The sequence below is a fragment of the Lepisosteus platostomus genome, chromosome 8, assembly GCF_059453375.1.
Source record: "Lepisosteus platostomus isolate fLepPlt1 chromosome 8, fLepPlt1.hap1, whole genome shotgun sequence".
NCBI lineage: Eukaryota > Metazoa > Chordata > Actinopteri > Semionotiformes > Lepisosteidae > Lepisosteus > Lepisosteus platostomus.
In genome coordinates, this window is record NC_142618.1 from 7060564 (window position 1) to 7084427 (window position 23864).

General features: G+C 42.0%; 1 protein-coding gene across 9 annotated transcripts in view; it reads left to right on the forward strand.

Annotated features, from left to right (window-relative positions):
* The window catches only part of stau2 (staufen double-stranded RNA binding protein 2), a 116246-nt gene that overhangs the window by 43818 nt on the left and 48564 nt on the right, over positions 1–23864 (forward strand). For all 9 annotated transcript variants that reach the window (XR_015940731.1, XR_015940732.1, XR_015940733.1 and 6 more), the window contains 5 exons: positions 1701–1913; positions 2880–3017; positions 5676–5807; positions 7618–7678; positions 13433–13734. Coding sequence is in view for 6 of the 9 variants with exons in the window: in XM_088642224.1 (XP_088498350.1) it covers positions 1701–1913; positions 2880–3017; positions 5676–5807; positions 7618–7678; positions 13433–13734 (846 nt within the window). In the remaining 3 variants the exon portion in view is untranslated. The remainder of the gene's footprint in view (positions 1–1700; positions 1914–2879; positions 3018–5675; positions 5808–7617; positions 7679–13432; positions 13735–23864) is intronic.

A 23864-nucleotide genomic window follows, 5' to 3' on the forward strand; every position in this document is an offset into this window, starting at 1 on the left:
TGCCGGAATTTAAAGACACAAACCAGGGAAAGAAGATTAAAAATTTGCTACACTTTATCTTGTGTCAGGCAGTTCGGCCCAACTCATTCTTTGTAGTCACAATTTTGTTGTCACTAACACAATTAATTGCATGTAAGTGTAAAAAAAACATTATTTTTAAACTAATGATGTTGAGCTCTGACGTTCTCTGTCATTTGTTATTCTAAACAACAGAAAAGAAAAAAGAAGCAGCAAGAATTGAAATGCTGACTCACTATAAACTAAAACGAACATCAACACGGAGCTCAAATACATAGTCTTTATCGTTTCAAAATAGGCATTTTAAAAAGGCATTTACAAGTAAGGGTTTATTCCATGCTGAAAAGAGAAGAAAAGCACAACGTTTCTACTGTGGAGCCTTCAACTTCACCCGAAGAAGGCCCCACGGCCGAAACGTTGTGTTTCTTTTCTTCTCTTTTCAGCATGGAATAAACCTTTACTTGTTCCTTTGCAGCCTATGCATGCTGACGCAGCTACCTGCTTGAACATTTTCAGCACTTAATTATTGTTAAAATGGTCATTGTTGTCTAGAAAAGAAGAGCTCCTCACCTACATTTACTTCAGCAGTTGTATAGGCTTCTGTGATACTGTAGCATTATAACAGGCAGTATTATTTCTCACTATTTTGGTGTTTCACCTCAGAAGGTGAAGCTTGGACAATTCTCTCATTATGCAGAGGATCTCAAACCTTGAAGCTAGTGCTAGTTTAATGGACATAAAAACAAATATACTAAAGTGAAAAGTATATAAATTCTCCTACATCCTTTCCGGTGGCCAACCTAGGATAAGTGTTTCTCAATGCTTGTGTTTGATTAACTAATGACCTTTTACAATCAGTGAGCCTCTTTTATTAATGAATCACCATTTCCTGATGTATAACACGAGATCTAACCTCCTCGAGGGCAATCCACCTACACTGTTTTTGTTTTAGATTTTTTGATAGATGTGTAAGGCCAAGGAAACTGATAAGGAAGAGGAAAACTAAATGTTTCTTTTTAAATTCTCTTTTCAATTTTGCAGTAGTGTATAGAAAAAAAATGAAACACCATGCATGACTTCACTAAGAACCTTTATGCTTGATGAAATGCATTTTTTGTGAGTGGAGTTTTTATGACCTGTTGGATACATGTATTGAACTATGTGGTATATATCTTTTGCAGAGGTTTTGGCATGTAACCAACACACCTTGCTACTTAACAGGATCCCATCTACTTATTTATTAAATTATACTTGGGCATAACTAAGAGACTCTTCTGTTCTTCTGAAATTCTGAGAAACTGCAGATTTGTTCTCCTGTCCACACAGTTTTTGCATTAACTAGTGAGGCAGTAACAGAGGTTACAGATGCTCATGTATGACTGTACTCCTGAGAGAGACTAGTGCTCGTCTGTCTCCTCAGTCTCAGCAGGCGAATGTTTGTTTCATAGAGACCAACCCACCATGTACACTCCTCCACCCCCAAACCCTGGACTCGTTTTTCACTAATGCACCTCAGTCTTAGTCCTGAAGGATCTGGGTTTAAAGACCATGTCTCTGTTTTAATTAACTATTGGCTTTGTATTCATTGTAAAGACATTAGGTGCTGCCCCCTGTTCTTCCCTGACCATCTTCCTGCAGGAAGGGAGGCAGCTGGCCTCACTGACTCCGCTGTTCCCTTGCAGGTCATCAAGGAAAGCGGTCCTCCGCACATGAAGAGCTTCCTCACACGGGTGACGGTGGGCGAGTTCACAGCGGAGGGAGAGGGGAACAGCAAGAAACTCTCCAAAAAACGGGCAGCCCTCTCCGTTTTACAAGAGCTGAAGAAACTGCCTTTCCTTCCTGTGGTCGAAAAACCGAAACTTCATTATAAGAAACGTCCCAAAACCATACTCAAGGTAAGGGGGTGGAGAGGCAGGCAGATTGTGGGCACAGCTGGGGATTAGGAGGCCACCTGAGACTTTCAGTTTTGATGCCAGCAGCTATATCACCCTGTAACTCACAGCTTAAAAACCCACTGAAGCTCAGCAGGATTGAGCCTGGTCAGTACCTGGACGGGAGACCTCCTGGGAAAGACTAAGGCTGCTGCTACAAGGGGTGTTTGGGGGGCCAGTAGGGGGCGCTCACCCTGCGGTCTGTGTGGGTCCTAAAGACCCAGTATAGTAACGGGGACACTATGTGGTGATTAAAAATCCAAGAGTGATTCTCGAAAAGAGTAGGAGTTTTACCCTGGCGTCCTGGCCAAATTTCCCATTGGCCTTTACCAATCATGGCCTCCCAATAATCCCCATCTATGAACTGGCCTCATCACTCTGTTCTCCTCCCCACTGGTGTGTGGTGAGTGTACTGGTGCACTATGGCTGCTTTTGCATCATCCAGGTGGGGCTGCACACTGGTGCTGGTGGAGGGGAGTCCCCATTACCTGTAAAGCACTTTGAGTGGAGTGTCCAGAAAAGAGCTGGATAAGCTTTAGGACTTATTATTAAATAAGGCACTGGTTGGTCTTTGAATGTGGAATGAAATAGAGGTTAAGCCAATAACGAGTAAATTCAGGTACAATACCTAGGGAACCAGTACGTCTGTTATCATTTGTGCCTGACACTGCTTCCTTGCTCATCCTGTAAAGATGTACAGTACTACACAGGTGCTCATTGCTCTGTCTTATGATTTAACTTCCATTTACTTGTAACATGTGCAGGATGTCTTAGGCCACACTGGGCTCTCCCACAGCACTGTGATGGTCATCCCAGTACTTCTGCCTCTCTTCCTTTTAGCTTCTTGCATTGGAAAGATAAATGGTGTGTAGCACCATTCTTATTAAAACAGATAGCACCTGTGCTCATGTGTTCTCCCTGTGCTGTCAGGCCGGGCCAGAATATGGGCAGGGAATGAATCCCATCAGCCGCTTGGCACAGATCCAGCAGGCCAAGAAGGAGAAGGAGCCAGAGTACGTGCTGCTGTCTGAGAGAGGAGTGCCTCGACGCAGGGAGTTCACCATGCAGGTAATCGATCAGTTCACAAGCAGACACATCCAGCTACAGATAACACTACAGGGTATTGCATCCCCAGTCAGCTGTTCGGTCGCTTTTACTACGCCTATCTGCTTGCAAAACAAATTATGAAAACATCTGTGAAAAAAGTTTCACTCCATTTTTTGTGTCCCGCAGAACAGATTTTGCTCATTTGTTTGGCTGACTCTTTTATCCAGAGCGCCTTCTGTTTTGCGCCTATTTACACAGCTGGGTGTTTTACTGGAACAGCTCAGGTGAAGCGCCTGGGTCAAGGGTACAAGAGCAGTGTCTCACCCACAACCTTCCAGTGATGAGTGCAGAACCCTCACCACTGCTGTCTGGGAGGTGTTCTTATTCCAACATGAAGTAGCAAGGAGAGTGTTGCTAAAATTAATCTGCAAGTGACTTGTTTCTCAGGCCACTGGGAGGTTACAGGGAAGACTAAAGGGGAGACTACATACTGAGGGGGGAATCTGGGACATTAGTTGTTCAAGTGCTGCTGCTGTTCTGTGGCCACAGACTCTGTTATGTGTGCCTGACTAGGACTAAAGCTAAAAACCGTTTAGCGAGTGGCGTTAGCTGCCAGCCACCACCCACGATGCTGAAATGTTTATGATCTTAGCTTGATGGCAATGGCATTTTGCTGGCCCACAAAAGTGCAGAAAGATTTCATTTGGTAGCTGTTCGCGTTGCACATTTTGGCTTTGATCAGTGCAATAACAGGGCATTGACCGCTTCCCATAAATCTGAATTGTCAATCTGATCATTTAAACATTTTAATGGCATGTGGTGTCCGCTTCTACAGAGAAGGAAGATTCTGTAATGCTGAGGTAGTGAAATAGGCACGAGTAAAGAGAATGAGATCAGGGATGCCCTAAAAGAGGGTTTCTTTTTATCTTGGCTTAACCGCAAATCAGTTGAGTTTGATGAAAATCAAGTAGGATCTGCCGTGTTCCTGTGAGTTCATTTGCTTGGCAGAAGGTGCCGCAAAACAGTGTTCAGCATATGGCCTATGTCTCTTTAACTCTAGCTTCCAGCCCAGTAATCTCACCTTTACTGGAGAGCAATGTTTTGAAGTTGAAGCAATACCAATAAAAACTGATTTTGCATTCGTCTTTCAAAGTGAGGTATTAGGCAGTGTTTTTGTGTGTGTTTCTTTTGTAAGTCTCAGTTGCTTCTAAAATTTCCACATTGTTCCCTGCTCAAGCTGTCTTTATAAATGAGGTTCTGTTCTTTGGCGTATTTAATGCAGTTCTCCCTATAAATCAATACCTGTGGTTAAATGCAAATAAACCACAGAGGATATTTTATTTACTTTCAACAGTAAGCGGCCTGTTTCTTCTTCTTTATTTATTACTCTGTAACAGAAGCCACTTGCATTTCCATTTTTTTTTTGCTTTGTTCCTTCTCTGATTTGGTTCCACTGCTGTGTAACATACAGGTAGCTCATCTCACCTTTTTTTAAGGAAACTGTTTTCAAGTGAGTGTTGAAGCTTAATGAAAAACGGCCAATAAAGATTCTAAACAAAGAATATGGGAAGGTGTGCAGTGTGGCCTCCAGAGGGCCCTTAGCTGACCTGTCTGTCCTGACACGTCATCCGGAACCCCTTGGGACAGGTGTTGAAGAGTGTTCAGACAGTGTCAGCTAGTGCGGAAGCCAGTGGCTTTATAAGGATTCATTCTTCCCAGGAGTTTCTTGTACACAAGTGTCCTTTATAAGGTAATGATTAAACCTAGGGCAACGTATGATTGGTTAAACAGCACCACATGACCATGCTGGAATGTGGTATTAACCAGGGCTAGTAAGCAAATTGAGCCTAATCACCCTTATAAATCACTGCACACCACAACATTCCTGATTTCGGTTAGCAGGAGACATCTTAGATGACAAGTGACCTTCTTTCAGTTATTTCCTTCAGTTATTTATCATCCTTCAAGTGACAAGCCATGTTAATAATGATTACGGCTAATTCAACTTTTTTCAGGACAAGCATCAGATAATGTTGTTGTGGCCAAACCAGAGAATTTCCTGTTTTTGATTTTCAGCCCTTACTCTCCCGGATATTAAAAATAGGTACTTTGTGGTCCATAGTCTTTATTTTCAATGGGTGAACTTCATGCAGAGCAGTGTTGGCCATCTCAGGAGACAAGAAGATGTCTTAAAAGCAGTGACTTTCTTGGGGGTCTTGCTGAAATATTGGTTGCATACAACAGTAAAAATATAAAAATCCTTCAGTAAGATTTGTCTGCATCTACGTGATCAGCATAAACTGAAAGAATCAGCTTATTCACCCTTCATTTCATGTTATACGATCAATAACCATATTAACTACTGTGCCATTATCCAAGTTTCTTTACATTTGCAGATGTAAAATAAAATAAATTTCTTTGCCTTCGAAACAAGTGAAGTATGCTTTTGTCGGTCTTGGATGTGTACCAGACATATCTTTTTTTTTTAACTGCGGGGGGAGTAATTTTCAATTGCGCATTTCAAATAAAGATGTGTCGTTTTGGTGGTTCCTGCTTTCAAGCTGGTCATGCAACTTGACAGCCACTTCCAGTATGTGTGCCAGCGTGTCAGCAGGATCATGCGCCCTGCCTTTGTTTCTCCTGAAGAGGCTAATGTGATTTGCCTTTTGCCTGCTCTAGGTCAAAGTGGGCAGTGAGATAGCCACAGGAACAGGTCCCAATAAAAAGGTGTCCAAGAGGAATGCTGCCGAAGCCATGCTGCTCCAGCTAGGATACAAGGCCTCCACCCCAGCACAGAGTCAGCCAGAGAAGGTGGGCCACCCTGCTGCATGTTAGTCTCTCATGGTACTTGTTTAATCACTTTCTATTCTTATTTTTTTCTTTATAGACCTTCTTAATGCTCTTAGTGCAGTAGTTGCTTATTATTATCTTTATTAGACTCAGATTTACTTCCCATCTTCTTGAAAAGACATTACCCGTGTGTGGTCCTGCCTGCAATCAAAGACCGAGACCTTGCCTTTGATTCTGAGATCAAATGCTATTCCTCTGCTTGTAAACAGAACCAGAATTGTCCTGTACAGACTGTATCGTAATGAGTCCAGGCCTTGAAGTGCAACCAGAGGATGCTTTTTCCTGTGTTCATTATTGCTGTAGTACACAGGGCGAGATGATTAGGGAGCTAGTGTCCTTGGTCCTGGAGGGCCATCTCTAGTCAGTCTTACAGGGCACCTGTTTTTATGACTGGTAAACTTTGATGAATGAAGGAATTAATCCGTTCATTTAAGAGATGTCCTGGTCCTTGAGGAAAGAAGATTGTATGGTGAATGGTCTCGAAGTTTCTTAATTTAACAAATGGCCTGTTTAATTGATCACAGTGGAATTATTACACATCTTCAGAAAATTAAAATTTCACTGGAACTTTGCAGGACCCAGGTTAGAGACCCCTGTACTAACTGGACTGGGGCCTCAGGACACGGGTTAGAGCCCCTGTACTAACTGGACTGGGGCCTCAGAACCAGGGTTAGAGACCCCTGTACTAACTGAACTGGGGCCTCAGGACCAGGGTTAGAGACCCCTGTACTAATAGTGCTTTTTTTCCTTCAAACATAGCATTGCGCGTTTCTGCCAAAGACTTCAACTTTTGTCTCATCCGTTCATAGAACATTGTCTCAGAAGCGTTGTGGAACATCCAGGTGGGCTTGAGACTTGAGACGTGCAGCAGTGGTTTCCTCCGTGGTGTCCTTCCATTAACACCATTCTCGTTCAGTGTTTTTCTGATAGTGGACACATGAACGGAGACTTTGGCAAGTTCAAGAGATTCCTGAAGGTCCTTTGCTGTTACCCTAAGGCTCTTTTTCACATCCTTCAACTGCACGCTGCGCTCTTGCTGTAATCGTTGCAGGACGCCCATTCCTAGAGAGAGTGGCAACAGTACTGAATTTCCTTTCTGTGACTGATGGACACCCAGGCCCTTAGAAATGCTTTTGTAGCCTCTCCCAGCTTTATGCATCTCTACAATTCTTCTTCTAAGGTCCTCTGATATTTCTTTTGATCAGGACATGGTTCACATGAACAGCTCTTTCTTGAGAAGAGCAGATTCTGTCGGTAACCAACCTATGTGTGCTTTTTTTTATAGGGCAGGGCACCTCCATCCCACACCTCCAATCTCATCTCATTGATTGGAACACACAACTCCAATTAGGTTTTGGAGAAGTCATTAGCCTAGAGGTTCACATACTTTTTCCAACCTAGACTGTGAATGTTTAAACAATGTGTTCAGTACTGACAAGAAGAAGTACAATTGTTTGTGGGTTATTAGTTTAAACAGATTGTGTTTGTCTCATATTGTGACTTAGTTGAAGAGCAGACCACATTTTATGAGTAATTAATGCAGAAATCCAGGTAATTCCAGAGGGTTCACAAACTTTTTCATGCAACTGTATTTGCTTGTGTTCCTTTAGAGTTTTTCCACCTTAGCAGCAAACCTGCGTGATTCACTTCCAAGCTGTGGGATGAGAGAGCGACCTGTCTGGGTGTGGATGGGAAAGAAAGAGGCCTTACACATGATCTAAGCCTTTTGTAATGTTCCGTTTCTGATGCGGACATACTTTGCATTTTGCAGACCATGGAAAACAAAAGTTGGAATGGACAAAAGACAGCTTTTCCCGAAGCGACAAGTAACAGTAAGAGCTTTTCTTTTCTCAATTTTTGTCAGGGGACACTTGCAGGACCCGCTCTCCCAGCACTGGCAGTTTGTGGGGCTGTTGGATAGAAGCTTGACTGACGGCTCCACTGTTCGCATGTTTGTGCGGGGAGCCTGCGAATTTCCCCTCCCATTCACAGAAGCTTTGCGCGCTGCACACTGGAAGTTAAGCCCTCTTCGTGAGCATTGTGGGACCAAGGAATTACAGATCCTTTGCTTTTCCGGGCATGGTTTTGTGTCGCTCAGGATTATGGCGCAGAGCTTCAGTTAGGGGGGGTCAGCAGTCCTGAGTTTCCTGTGGAGCTGGATGTGGCAGGAGGCCGATTTGTAAAATAACTGCAGCACCAAGGAGATACTGTACCAAGGAAGCAAAGTTCCCCTTGTTAGTTGGTATATTTATATTGCACAAATAAAGGACTTTATTGTGTTTGTGTTCCTCTATAATATTAGACATACAAACCATCAGTGCGCCTTCAGTTGTCATGCAAGTTTGAGTCATTCGATGTGGCAGATAGCACTATTGCCTTACATTTCCTGAGTCCAGTGGCTGAGGCACCGTCTGTGTGGTTTCCATGTTCTCCCTGTGTTTGTGTGAGTTTTCACTAGACCCTCTACTTTCCTCCCACTTGCCAGAGACATGCTGGTTAACCTAAGTGGTGTCTGTCCTGCGAAGGACTATGTAGACAGGCATGGACAGGAAGGTGTCTTCAGCCTTGCGTTTCTGGGATAGGCTCAAGGTTGATACCTGTTAATTATTCTTATATACACACGTGTCCGATTTGTCGTCACCCTTGTGTGCATTTTTTCACATCTCAGCTCACAGTTGTGAACCCTTCAACTGCACAAGGGGGCAGAGCAAAGAAGTGGAAGTGGAGTCTTCCCACCCCTAGGGGGTGCATCCCTCAGCAAGAGCACCACACGCCTGTAGGGAACCTCGGTGCCCAGAGGGGGGCGCTGTGTCAGTTGGGAGGCCGACTAACCCCACTGAACTAAGCATCTGTGATAAAGGTGGCGTTTGCCACCTGTGTTGTCTTAGTTTTCATAACACCCAGTTCAGAATGTACACTTTATTTTTATTAGAGAATGGGGAAAAGTAATTAATGAACGTAATTATTGTTATTACACAAATATTGCTTGGCTACAAGTTAATACAACTAATGATTAGTTGTTTTAAGAATTATATGCCTGTGTTTTTATAATGGCACAATACTTCTTAATTCATACAGTAAGAAACTGTTTTTTTGACAGTTTCTGACACGTTCTTTGGTACAGACTTCTTTCCAAAACAGATTAGTTACTAATGAAGTAAATCACAGTTTTTTTCGGCTGTTTTGTAAGTTTTATAAGCAGAACTCTTATGAAAGCAAGCCCTGTAATTAGATACCCGAGCACAAGGTAATTTGGAGCTCTCCCAGGAGGTGTTTTAAGTTTAACCTAATGAGTAGACACCTCATCTCTTTTGACATTAATTATTCTGCTGTTGGATTCAGTGACTCGTAGGCAAAGTGACTAATCTAAACTTGCAGTGCATCTCACTCAGTGTAGTCTAGGTATCAATATAGAAATGAAGAAGCACCAGTAATGAAGAACATGACCTTTACTGGAAAACATGGCTCTTACATACCCCTTTTTTCTGCTTCCTTCCTGTCCCCTCTAAAGAATATCGGTATTCCCAACAGCATCCCGTAGTTCGTTCTAAAGCAAATCACATAGGAAGTGAACACAACACTCACTCCTCTAGTTTGAGAGCAAATGTTGTTCATCTGACTTTAATTTGACCAAATCTAGGTAACAGATTGTGTATGTATCTTGTCCTGTCATTATGAAGTGGTAAATAGAGCAGTAGTTGACATGGTCTGTAGTGGAGACATTTCCTTTATTGCTTGGACCCACTAGAAACCAAGCCTAAGTTCTATCCTAAAGCGAGACCCAAGTTCTGCAAGTACTGTAGGTTTTGTGAGCTTTTGGGATCAGAGGACAGAGACCGAGTCCTGGTTCACTGGGCTCCTTTGTGTGTTGCAGTATTATGCACAAGGCTTTGAACTAAAATGGCTCTTCGGTGCTTTAAAAACCCTATTAACTGTGTTCTGAGGATGTGTTTCAATGATTTCTCTCAGTTAGCCTTACCGTTACTGTGTAAGAGCAGACAAGCTGAGCTCCTTGGTTTTACTAATTGGATTCAGAATCCATGTTCTCGCCTGCTGCTGTCTTGGCTGTTCTGATCCTGCTTGTGTTCAGTCTCTTAATGTCTCTCTGTACTTCCTGCCACTCTCTCTGCTCATCCTCAAGAAGACGCTCTGCGCCCCTTCGCCATTCTCCTACTTCCTGTTCACTCAGCAGCTTCGCTCCTTGGGAATGTCAAATGACTGACTCCCAGAAGTTGTCACCGGATGAAGACTCTCCTGTTTGGACAACGCCTGTGATCACTCAGTTTTGATTACTCCTTCAGTAGCTCCTGCACTGTATTGCTCTAGAAGAGTTTTAATCTTAACTGGGTATTGTAACTAACTCCTTGCGTCTGTCCACTGAAGGCATGCAATGCAAAACAACAGGGTATCTACATTACCACTCTCTGTGCACAGTTCCTATATGTGCTTCCTGTCATGTTGATATTTCCGGCTTCGTTTCATTTTATTTAACTTGTTTTGTGCTTTTGTGCCCTCGTTTATGGTAATTTCATTTATTTTTCTTCCAGTAGTTGGGGTCATACCTGTTGGTTCTTTACCTGCACTTTATGTAAACCTTTGTTTTATATTGTAAGTCACTCTGGATAAGGGTGTCTGCTAAGCAGAAAAAAAACAACAAAACTAAGCACTGTGAACTGGATGGGACAAGGTTGCTAGAAAGACGAGATGCATTGAACCTCTGTGGTCATGGGCTCACTCACTACGTGTTCCAAGTCAAGGGAGGAAAAAATGTAGCTTGATAGAGATACCAGCCTTTTAAATCAGACGTACAGACTCACAATGGTTGCACTAATAGAATTTAGTAACACTAGATGTTTTACAAGTAATTAGTACACATTGCCATAATAGGCTATCGAATGAGCTGATATGTTAGAGGCTGGGAATATATTATGTTCAGGAAAGGCGATGTATTTTATAATTGAGTTTTAGCCCAAGATGAAACTTAACCCAGCTTCTTGGGAACATGCAGAAGAGATTAGCGTTCTGTCTCTGAAAAGTATTGACTCCTCTCTGCCACTTCAGTGTGTCGTATCGGTATTGTGTCAGCTTTTTGGCAGGACATTATTTCCCTGACACCTTTTCTAAAGTAATATTTTATAGTCTTGATTTCCAGTTATAATCTTTATACCTCTGTGTTTTAAATCAAGAACAAGGCCTTAATTTGGACCTTATCCAGTGTAGTGTTCCAAGAGGAAACCCATTATTTTGGGCGGGTCTATAAAAACATTGAAGGAAAAAAAGCTGAGGAAAGCATGTTTTTTTTGTTTATTCTGTCTTCCACTACCAACATCAGATTGTTGCCAGACACATGTCTCATTTCCAATTAATCTCATGTAGGGTCTTTTTTTGCTTATGAACTTAAAATGTAATGTGTGTGTCAACACACAGACACACACACACACAAGTATGTCTTTGGACGAAACTACAGCACCCAGAGGAAACCCACACAAACACAGGGAGAGCATACAAACTCCACACAGACAGCACCCCAGGTCTGGTATCGAACACAGGGCCCCAGCGCTGCAAGACAGCAATGCTAACCACTTCCACCCTTTCCAAACATGTGCAACAAATTTTATTATTTTTATTAGTATTATTGTTATTGTTTTATTATAAGAGAGGCTGGGACGGGAGATCACATCCTGAGCTGTAGCTCCGTTGACTTTCCTTCCTCAGTAGGATTGAAAGCTGTACTGATTCTGGCAGGAGTGGAATATTTTAGGGAAGAATATTTGTATAATCCTGGTGTATTTGTAGCTGTGCAGCAGGAAGTGCATCTTTGTCTCTGCTTTTCCCTGTTAGCAGTGGGTGTATGGACTGGTCTGTCTCTGTTGATCAGTTTCTATGTCTAGGCTGTTGTCAGGCAGTCTGTCCTCTCTGGGCAGCCAGGTTTGCTTGTATAACCCAGTTTTATTCCCAGGCTGTGGTCACCGAACCTGTTTCCCTTCACGGTCTCTCACCCTGGTGAGATACTCAGCCAGTTTGTATTGTCTCTTTAGGGACCAGTAGTATTCCAGTTTGTGTTGTTTTTACATGTCTGTCCCAATGGGTTGAGGTAGTGTTGTTTGGCTTGTGCTGTGTTTTGGGTGACTTCAATGCTGTTGGATAGCTGTACTTTCTCTTTTTACATAAGTATGAGCCAGCTTCTCATGGATCTGTCTGAGGTTTAAGTTTATTTCCTTTTTTCCGACAGGCAAGCTCAAGAGACTGAAAGAAGCAAAGGTTAAATACAAACTGATAATATTTACAGTACTCCCTGAGTCATTCCTTTTTTGACTGGTACTATGAATTCTATTGTTCCCCGTCAGGTAGGAACAATAGCCATTAGTAATGGGTTTTCCCAGTGTTTAAAACTAAAAAGAGTGCCCATTCCCATGACTTCATCCTACACGGAGGAAGGAAGAAAGGCACTACAGCACTGGTCATTTTTCAGAATTCAGAAATGTTGGCTATTTTCCATGAGGCTCTTACAGCTGGGTCACCCTTACGTTTAGGTTTTGGGCTTTACTGACCTTCAGTACCTCTAATAGAGAAGAAATTGGACTTACTGTACTCCCTTATGGAAATTATCCTCTGTCTTTTGTGTATTGGTTGAACTCATGTGTTTTTTTTTATGAGTATCCTGAGCATGTTTCTGAGGGGCCAGTAGGATCAGAGACCCTTGAAAAAATTGAAAGAGGAGACAAGGGCTGGTGATAACACTTTTACTTAAACTGAATGAGAGTGGGTGAAGCAAAGGAGAGGTTTGCATCTTATATTTGGAGATTTTAAGATCAAAACTTTGTCTGGATGGCTAACATGACTTGTAGGCAAAGTGACTAATCTAAAGACATGAAGATTTACAGTTTGTCTTCCTGGTGTTTGACAATTGCTGAACTATTGTGAATAAAAAGCCTTTGGAAGTATCCATTTAATAATTGTACACTATGTGGCTGATGTCAGAAGTCTTTGTATCAGAGGGAATTAAGCTCCTGCTGCTTCACTGGCTAATAGTTTTTAGACGGAGGTGTCTGTAATTTTCAGATTCAGCTTGAGGTCTAGTAAGGTGGAATGTTTGTATTCATTTCTTTCTTGCCTTGTTTATCTTTCATACAGTGAAATTGAATTTTTAGAAAAGCCACCAATAAGAGCTCAGGCTGGAAAGCCTGCTTTGTTGATGTAAATCAAAAGGCAAGGCCCAACTACAGCTGTAAAAGCACTTGAACAGCCTTTGGGACTCTGACCTGTCAGAGAATAGCCCTTTCTGATTTTACATACACTGGGTTTCAATATATTATTCTCAAGGCATAGCACTGATTGATTGAGTCCTCATAAAATGTAGGAAACGATATTGCTCTTCGTCCAGGTCTGTCAGGCACATGTTAATGGTGAAACCTGGAGCTTGTTTTGAAGTTTAAGCTTTCGCCAGGCAGATGTGGGCCGCTCGGACTTAGCCAGCCCAGCAGCAAAGCCGAAGGCCGGGTTGAGATGAGGCGTTGTGTGCGTCTGTAAATGGCTTTGTTCGGTATCAGTGACAGCCCCCTCTGTCGTTCTCCTTCCGTCCTCAGCTCAGAAGGGAATTCTCCACCTCTCCCCTGACGTTTACCAGGAGATGGAAGCGAGCAGGAACAAGGTTGGTCCCGGTGCTGTGGCGAACTATCTGACTCCCAAAGACATGGGCCAGGGCTCCAGTTCGTTCTTCACCGGCAGCACCAGCAACACCGTGGCCATTGCCAGGGAGCTTTTGCTCAATGGAGCTTCCCCCACAGCAGAAGCCATCGGCCTGAAAGGAAAAGCACCTGCTTCGCCCTGCGCCTCTGTGCAGCCTTCCCAGCAGCTGGAGTACTTGGCTAGGATTCAAGGCTTTCAGGTACGGAAAAAAAAAAACGGAGCTGTTTTGCAGAACTCCCAGCCTTGCCATGGCTGAGCCTGTTAGGGTTTCAGACTGCGGCATTTATCATTCTCCTGTTTGCTCAGGTCTTCCCTATTTTTAGTTAGAGGCTGGAGGATTATCATTTTTTTCCCTGCTTCATTTATAGTTTTCTCAATAAAGTCTATATAAAAAAATAAGAGGAATCGCCTAGGTTTTTTGCATACTGTTTATCACTGTGGATCATATTGATAGAAATATTATTAGAATTCTTATCTACATATACAATCAAAACGTGATATTTTGGGGGCATATTTTCATCGGCCAAAAAACGCTTGTTTTTGCAACAGTGATGGTGGTTGATGTGTATTTCATTTGTTTCGGTTAAAGCATTGATTGGCGGCAAAATGACATCCCAAATGAGGGAGATAATTGCAGGAAAAAGAACTGAGACATGGCTTCTCTCCTCCCAAGAGTCCCTTCAAGTCAAGTTGAGTGCAAATTAAGTTAATGACTGAAAGATATGCTTTACAGTCCGTAGAGGAAGCCTTTAAACTTCTGTCCATGAGACAGGGGAGGTGACATCTTGGCATTCTGAGCTTTCTATTCTAGTGCTGGAGGCTATTGTTATAGTCGTGAAAGAGAGAACAGACTGAATGGATGATCGGTGTAAAGGATAGAAGTCAAGAACCTGAGAGCAGCTGCTGAAGGACTGAGACAGCGTGGAGAGCTCTGGTACAAGTGTGGCGTAGTGGTTAGAGCTGTGGACTTGCAGGTGGGAGGTTAGGGGTTCGAATCCCAGGCGAGATACTGTTGTCATGCCCTTGAACAATATACTTCACCTGAATAGCTCTAGAAGAATACCCTGTCATATAAATGGGCGCACGTTTGTGTCGCTTTAGATTACTGGATCAGCCCAATTAACTGTAGGACTGTGTCCGAAAAGTAGTTTGATCGTTAAGTACCATGTAGATGAGGAATATTGACAAGTTTATCCCATAAATGTTTTAAAATACTGATACATCACTGTTCCATATACCCCTGGTCCGCTGTGAGGATCTGTGGGGAGGCGAAAGATCTTGAGTGCAGTGTGGCAGCTGTTAGTTTTGCAATGGCAGCATGAGGGGCCTGATTTCGTTTTAAACCTGAACTGACATTAAGAGATGTTTGAGACTTCCCGATGATGAGTCTTCCCTATGCAGTAGGTTGGGGACAATAGTAAATACAGGGAAATTAAGGCCTGGAAAATATTCATCACTTCATTATTTAAAAATAAAAAATCCTATAAATATTTCATATATTTCTAGCCACATTATTAACCGGTGTGCAAAAATATTGAGGTTCATCTCTTACTAAAATCCAGGCATCTCTGTGTTTCTGCATTACTATACATTTACAGGAGCTGATAGTAACATAGGACAGTGAGAGTTCTAAGTATATCTGACTACTCCCTCTTCAATCATGTTTTTAACTCCCTTGTATCACCTGTTAAAAGGAGGTGCCTGTTACGCACCTGTAAATTGGAAGCAAGAGTTTTCAAGCACTTTCAACCTGCTGAGAATTCTTTTGAAGATCTTGTTCTTGCTTTGATTTTTCCCGTGCTCTGAAACCTGATGAAGCAATGCAGGAACATAAACATGGGGCTTTAGTTGAGACAGCCGCTGTAAAACATAACATTGCTTGACAGTGTGCAAGACTTCACATTCGATAACAAAAAGCTAACCATCCAGACAACTAACAGTTTTTTTAGTATTATTTTTGGTATCAGTAGCTTTTTTTTGTTTAAGATACACAAGTATCCGCACACCTAATTCAAGTATGATGTGATATTTCTTTTTTGTGTACTATATTTACAATGATGAAAGTTCAGATTAATTTCCCTAAAACCTTATTTAGTATTGTTTTAAATAAAAATGACACAAATTAGTATTATTAGGTGTCAGGATTAGAAGGTGTTGGTGTTAGAAAGTGACACACTCTGTAACGTGATTTGCTGACCCTGCTAAAATTTTCAACAACTCGCATAGAGCTCAGGTAACACTCCACTATCTCTAATGAGCTGCACTGTCACTTTTAACATTGATAAGCATAACCGTTTCTGCCATTTCCACAGAAACAGCTCTGATGACTTTCTAGCTATCGAGTGTCATTTCCCCCAGTACCATCCTAGGGATGTTGGCTAATGTCTAGGGATGTTGGCTAAAGGAAGAAGGTCAGCTTGGACTGGCAGTAATTGAAGTTACCCATCCTGTGTATGCGTCAAAGTGCATTAAAATAACATTAACTGAGTTACGTTTGCCATGAACGACCTGAAATGGGTATTGCAACAATTGGCTCGGTTCCTATGATTGTCAAATTAGCTTCTTTGATTTTGTTGTTTTTAAACCTTTAAATTAAACCAAAAACCTGCCTTTGTGTATATTTAGAGGGTACTCCTTAATTCCCGTTGAAATAGCCCTTCTGTTTAACTCTCAGATAACATCTGTTGCTTGAGTTTAAATGTGTCAGTTGCCTTCACCCATTGTGACCTTGAGGTCGGATAGCCCTTATTACAGATGTGACTAGATAACTAAGCAATTTGAAATGGGAAAATAATCTGATCAACTGCTAACTGCTTTGCAGCCCATTGGAGGCTTTAATGGGGCGGAGCAGTGGCTCTGTGGCTAAGGATCTGCGCCTGTGTCTGGAAGGTTGCCAGTTCAAATCCCACAGCCGGCAGAGGAATCCTACTCCGTTGGGCCCCTGAGCAAGGCCCTTAACCCCAACTGCTACAAGGGGCGCCGTATAAATGGCTGACCCTGCGCTCTGACCCCAGGCTTTTCTCCCTGTCTGTGTGTCTCATGGAGAGCAAGCTGGAGTCTGCGAAAAGACAAATTCCTAATGTAAGAAATTGTATATGACTAATAAAGTGATCTTATCTTCTCTTATTTGGTTCAGAGGGACTAGAAGAATTTGTGAGAAATATTTAGCTTGATGTAGAGGGTATTATTATTACTGCTGCTAAAGAGAAAGGTATTTTTCTTGTTAAATGAGGTAGTTTTGCTGCAACAAAAGGAATGAGGTACTTGTGTACTTGCGAGTGAAATGTGATGTCGCATGATGTGTGAAAATTCTACTTGAACTTCCCCACAAAAACAATAAATACAAATACTGCCATTGTGATTTGAATCTGTGAACTGTTGGCAAGATCTCCTATGTTGTCTCTTTCATTCCACACTGCGAAATTGAATGTAAATCTTATTTTAAGTCAAGAGAAATCATTTTTCACCTTTAAAAGGCAAGAAATATACAAGGGAACTGCAAACCATGAAGGACCTTTTCTTTTGTGATGATAATACAGAAAGGTCGTAGCTCCACAAAAGCAATTCCAGTTTAGGCTGCATTCGGATCAGTTCAATTGCAGGTCAGGTAAGGTTGAAGGAGAATGGAGAAATAATTAGGAAATCCGTCTCAGGATTTCCCAGGGCCACATCTGTGAGTGCGATTTATGTTAAATCCCAAGTAATGGAGGCCGTTTCAAAATAAACATGAAAGTGAACATTAATAGAATCACCACAGACTCGTGGAAGAATCCACTTCATCCCCCGATACTTTAACCATATCTTGGGCACAGTAAATTGTTAAACTTGCACTTTGTCAGTTCAGCAGTATCAGTGCTCACTGGGGAAGGGCATGGTTGGTAAGTGGACTGTACGGGATAGTTACATTTCCAGTGGGGTTGGTGTTTTGTTTTGTGAGCTAAAAGACCGGGGTATAATGTTTTGCTAGAGGTCGCACGTTTCCAGCAGGCATCACTACACATCGCAGCAGCCTTGGGAAATGAGCTCTGGCTCCAAGCTCACGGGTGTGAGTGTTTGCAATTAATTTGACTGTGCAGAGCTGGCTTGCCTCCGTACGTGAGGGGGAGCAGCGCCGAGATCCGCGAAACGGGTAGAGTAATGCGCACCACATGCGCACTCGCGTGAGGGCGTAGTGATGTCTGTGCTTAGCAGCCGGGCCGACGGAGAGGCTGTGTTTTCTGACTGCGGGCCCCCCCCTATCTCTCACACACACACACACTCACACACACCCGTCTGGGGCCAGCTGGGGCCTCACGGCGCCGTCCTCATGAGCGGCTGTTGAGGCTGTGGGGCGGCGGGAGAGCCCTGCCAGGCTTAGATGACTGGAGTGAGGTGGAGCAGAGAAGGCAATCTCTGTGGGAACCTTCATCCCTGCGTCAGGTGCCAGCCGGGGGGCCTTTCTAAAGAGCTCTTTGTGCTGCCGCCCCGGGCAGGCTGCACGCTTACCTGCTCGAGAGCTGGCCTCTCGTCCCTGCTTCCCGGTCCCTGTCCCTGTCCCTGTCCCTCCCCTGTCCCTGCCTCCTGGTCCCTGTCCCTGTCCCTCCCCTGTCCCTGCCTCCTGGTCTCTGACGCTGGGATGCTTCGGTAGATCTGAGGCCCCGGAATGAATGCACGACTGTACAGGATTTGCGGAGTGAGGTTGCGGTGTTCCTCCTTTGCTGCGGCTCCCTGTTTGAAACGCCCTGCTCTTCCCCGTGCAGAGGGTTCCAGCCTGCCGAGGTCGTGTCTGTGTAACTGAGCTCCAGCACCATTTCCCGAGATCCTCATAATTTATGAAGAAGAAACTAACAATTTACATTTGACCTTTTTTGGCTGAACAGACTCGGCGATACAGAACAGGGAGGGTGGTGATTTTGCAGAAAGGGAAAACTGTTACTGTGATTCTCATTTTCGTGCAAATAATTCACTTTGACTTAATTTATATAATGTGTACTTTTAGGATATTTTGTCTCGGAGATTAGTCTGTAATATTTCTTTTTACGATTTTAAGCTGAGTGTGTTGCACAGAATTCTTCCACTTTCTCTGTAGTATATACCTCCATAGAATTGCAGCTTTTATTTGCAGTTTTATGTTTTAGACTCATGCCAGGTGAAATTGGATATATTAACTAACTGTCCACATGCCAGTAATTCTTTGAAAGATAATTTATATCCCCTGCAATGAACAAATAGTTGATCTATTAACCCGTGGGAACTGGAAAGATACTGTACATTTATCAGAATAAAAGATTCTTTCTGTGCAGACATTTCAGAGAGTGGCCCTAAAACCTGTAGTTGAGCAACAGGTCCCCGCTAGTCGAATTCTACAGTGTCTCCTTATTAATTGATACAGATTGTATTTTTTTCAAAGCAACCCATTTTAGCTGGGCATTGTAGGTCCAATCGCAGTGTCGCACCTGGGAATCGGACTCCTGCCTTCTAGTTACAAGTTAATAGACCTAAACACTACTCCACCTCACAACATCGCATTCACGCTTTTTGAATTGAGCTCTGTAACGCCACAGTGTAATGTAATGGAAAACCATTGACAGATGATTCTAATATACAGTGCCTCACAAACATTCTTGTTGTGTCCTGTTTTTTGAAATTCCAAGATGCATGCACATTTGTTAAAACTTAATGTTTTATTCAAAACATTAAATGTAAACAGAACATGCCGGCAAAAAGTAAAGAGAATCACTTGAGAAATGTTTATGTAAATATTTGTATACCTGTAAAGTCAATATTTGGTGGAAGCACCTGTGGCCGCTTGTCTTTTTGGCTTAGTCTGTACCCACCTTGCAGTCCCTTTTTAAGCAGTTTTGTGCCCATTCTTATTGGCAGATTTGCTCAAGCTCTCTTATTGGTGCTTGAGGATCGACAGCAGATTTCCACAGATTCTCAGCAGACTTCAAGCCAGGTCTTCGACTAGGCTTCTCAAACATGTTCATTAATCTTTTTCTTTAACCACTGCAGTGTGGCTCTGGATCACTGTCCTGCCAAAAGGGGAATTTATGCCGCAGTTTTCGTTCTGAAGCAGGTTGTCCTCTAAGATTTACCAGTACTCCGTTCCGCCTGTGTTCCCATAAATCTTAACAAGCTCCTCGATCTCTGCTGACGAAAAGCAGAACTAGAACATAATGCTGCTGCCGTGCATGTGGCTCTCCTAGGCTAATGTAGGGGGATTGAGTGCCATGACTGCCCAAAAAAGAAGGTGCTCTTCTTTGGGGCTCTACTTTTAACAGCACTAACCAGCACAAACGAATGAGACTGTTTTGGTTCTCCTGCAATGTTGCAGGAGGGTTGAGTGATCTCACTCCCTCCAAAAAAGAATCCGTTGTATCTCAGAACCAGAAGCAGCCCAACCGAATGTGGTAGGAGTCATGATTGGTGCTGTTTGTTAGGGGGGCCACTTAATCTAGGAGGTGTCTGGGTGCTTCCCAATTCTTAACCATCACCTTCACCATCCTCAGATATTATGGTTCTTTGAATTTGTTTTTCTGTCCTTCTCCTCATCGGGGCCTTTATACAATCTCTGGAGTCTTGAAAGCTTCTCGGTCTTCATGGATGTTGCTTCAAATTCATTACATGACCGCGGAACCATTCTGAGTCGCTGTCGCACACAGAGGCTGCTCAACTTGTGTGGCTCATTATGGTAATTTTGTACACCTAAAGTAACCTGAATACTTAAGTAACCTGACCTTTACATTTTAATGTCATGTTATCAGTTTTACTTCTTTGTTTTTATTTGAGTGTGTGGAGTTGTATATATAACAAATATTAATAACCTATGTCATGATTGTAAAAGATCTGTAAAAGACAAGTAGAGAAATTAAGAACAAAACCTGGAGGCTTTCTTTTTTGAGATCATTACCTTTCAGTCTTTTATTCCTGGTACGGTTTCAGATTTAACTTCAACTAATAATTCAATTGAAAGATTTTGTATAGCCTACAGATGTCAAAGATAAAGAAAAAAATATTTAATGGTGAACAAGCCTTAATATAGATTCACAAATACAGAACTTAAAAATGTCACCTGTAATTACTCAATCTTCTGCATTGGATTGTTAATCAAGAACATTTTGCCCTTTTCAATGTTAACGCTTGTTGATCCTTCACTTAGGTGTCACGTTTCTCTGAGAATGGAATCTTCAGTAATTGCCCCCCTTTTCAATTAACACAAACCACAGCCCCTGCCTTTGTGTATGGGCAAATATTTCTATTTAAACATTTTATAATTATTGAATTTCAATTACTGTTCGTTGAACTTCCATCTTACATCACTGAGAATAATTTTTACTTTAAGAAAGTAGTGAAACAGATTGAAGGTAGTACAGTCCAAATTCACAGGTGAATTTCAATTTAATTTAAGAGTTTGCCTCAGAGCTATCATGTTGGGCGTTTGATCATTAACAAGTATTGCAGATGTTTCAACCAAAAGGGTGATCTGAGTTGCGTTTTCAAAAAAAACTTTCAAACTCTTCATAAAGGCAGTTTAAAGCATGACATAAATCACTCACATCCCCACCTGCTTGTACATGGCTCGGCATACATACAGTAGTTATGATGGATTTGGATATCAAAATGGCAGTAAGCTGCTTCTGTCTACAGTCTGCTTCACCATTCTGCTCCTACCATATTCTGATTTTATGTGTATTAATTATTTCAAACTGCCCCTGTTAAGAAATAGTCTAGGTTTTAAATTGAATTTTTGCAAGCATCGTCCATTAGAGGTTTCTGATTTTCAAAATCAGAAATGAATTACTACATTTTTATTACCCTTGATGTACTAGATAACTAGATGTACTGTACTGATAAAATACTGTGACACTGATTACTGTAAGCACTATCATTTATATGAGTCTTTAATGCCCTCTACTGGTCGTTAATCAATTAATACATTAGCCTTTCAAAAAACTGAAGACATTTGTCCTTCTGTAAGCCATATTTGGGAAAAAAATATCTATTTACACACTGAGGTCTGAACAATTTCTTATAGGTTCAGAAATATTTTAGCTGGCATCTGCTGTAATTTAGGACTATCTCAGTTATATGCCTGGGAAGTACAGTAGTTTATTGTTGTACGGGCTCAGTTAGTGTCCTTGGCTATAAGCAGATGCATGTTTCTCACTAAAAATCATTCAGGTCATTGCTGTTTTGAGGCTGAAGTCAATTTTGTTGAAAGTACTAATAAATCAGGCGTAATTGTTACTGAAGAGCTAAATGACATTAAATGTGACTGAATTCATCTTACATTTGGGGTCTCGACATTTGCAAGGGTTCGGTGCAGAGAACCATCGCTAATAGCCCAATTTGCATAAAACCAAGTCCATCCCTATACCGGTGCATAATTTAACACAGTATATCATATGTGTGGTTAAAAGACATAAGTAAGTCTTTTTTGATCATTAAAGTACAAATACAGTTGACATTAAGTTAATTACAATAGCATTGATCTACTAACATAGTAATCCCAACTTATAATATTTTGCTAAGGAAAGTAGCTTGAATCCTTCCTCTGCGTCCATTGGATGTCTGCACTTTCTGTCTCTGCCTTCCCAGCTATTTCCGTACTCTGTGACTACCGCATCCCGCTTTAGTCAAAAGGGCAATAATACTCTATGTGAGCCTGTGAAGTCATCTCCAGCATGTCATTCCCTTCTCTGCAGAAAGAACCAGGAGCATTCTAACAATACAAAAAAGACCACAATGAGGATCTAGGTAGTGGGTACTTCGCCTAGGGGCAGGGAGAGTCTTGCAATCCTAGTGTGTTGTGCAGCTAATTTGTAAGGTGCACTTATCAGCCTTCAGCTTGGATTCATCCTGATCTGCATTTCGTCTGTGCAAGACCCTGTCGGGATAATTGAAACGCCAATGATGGAATTTGCCAACATAAATATGCAGATGTTGAGACCCTACTGTAGTAGATCTGTGAGTTTCAGCCTTGTTCTTCAACTTTATAAACCTGTGTGAATACAACTTAGCTTATAAGACACAACACAAATACTGAAATAACATACTGTTTATCCCATTGTTTCCATTTAACATAGGAGATATCTAATTAATTTACATCTGTTGAGGGCAGTAACCACACAGCTGTTCTCAAAAATCATGCAAAGGTTTTAGTGCATTTACAGCTGTTAATGTAGTGAACCTGGATCTGAAATAGTCGATGCGGACAAGCAGTAAAATTGTAGTCTGCCAAACTGGAGAACGTGGAACAAATGTTTGACAAGATGATACTGAGGAGCAATAGATTCTGCCTACCTGCTGATCTCCAGTACACACTCCAGCAAGAAATGTCAGATCTTTGATCCTGTATGCTGTCTTAGTTCAACATTGATCACTTTTTGGCATAATTCCAAACCACTGTGGCAGAAAATGTAAGTGCACTCTCAATAACTAACCCATAAAACTAGACCATCATAACCTGATTTATCAGTGTTTTTCAGCTGTTTATGGAAAAACATTTGTCGTTGGACTGTCTCCATGTTAGCTTTTACATTTTCACCTCACTTGAGTTTGCTAGAAGTCATAATGCAAAAAAGAAACTTTAAGAAATCGACAAGTCGGGCTCTGTCACCTTGTGACCACGTTTCACTGATATCATTCTTTCCCTGTTGTCACCGATGAGTTCTTTGTTTTTCTCCCTTTGAGCTCCCACGTTCTTGAATTCACCAGTCCACCAATCTCTGCACGATACTCTAGATTCATCTGCATTTTTGGTCAATTATTTTCTCAATTTATGTGTGCTTCAGACTAGTAATTCCCTGATAATAGCACTCTTCTGGCTGTAACTTTGACCATTCAGTGGCAGTGAAGATTCATCATCTTGAAACTATACCACCTACCACAGATTTTCTAACAAATACTAATTGCTTGGGACTGCAGTGTTTCTGATTCTGTTTGAACCCACTCTGTCAGTGGCATCGTGTGCAACACTAGGCTTGTGAGGTGGTAAATTGTTGTGCAGAACCAGAACCTGCAATGTGGACTTCCTCCATAATGCATCTCAGTTTGCAATATTGTAGCATTGCTGGGCGAAAAAACAGTAGCACTTGTTATGAATCCCTAAAGTCTATTGATTGTTTCTCGGTCTCAGGGACCAGTGGCAAATGCACAACTCATTGCCTCCTCACCAGTAATCAGAAGAAGTACACCTGAATAGTGTTGATGATCTCTAGCAACACTGTGCAGAGCTGGGATACCCGTCTGGCATAAGCCCTTGACTCACAACATGTTTCTTGAATGACCCCAAACACTTCTGCAAGTTCCGCAACCTTGATTCCTGAGTCATCGTTCTGTTCTCTT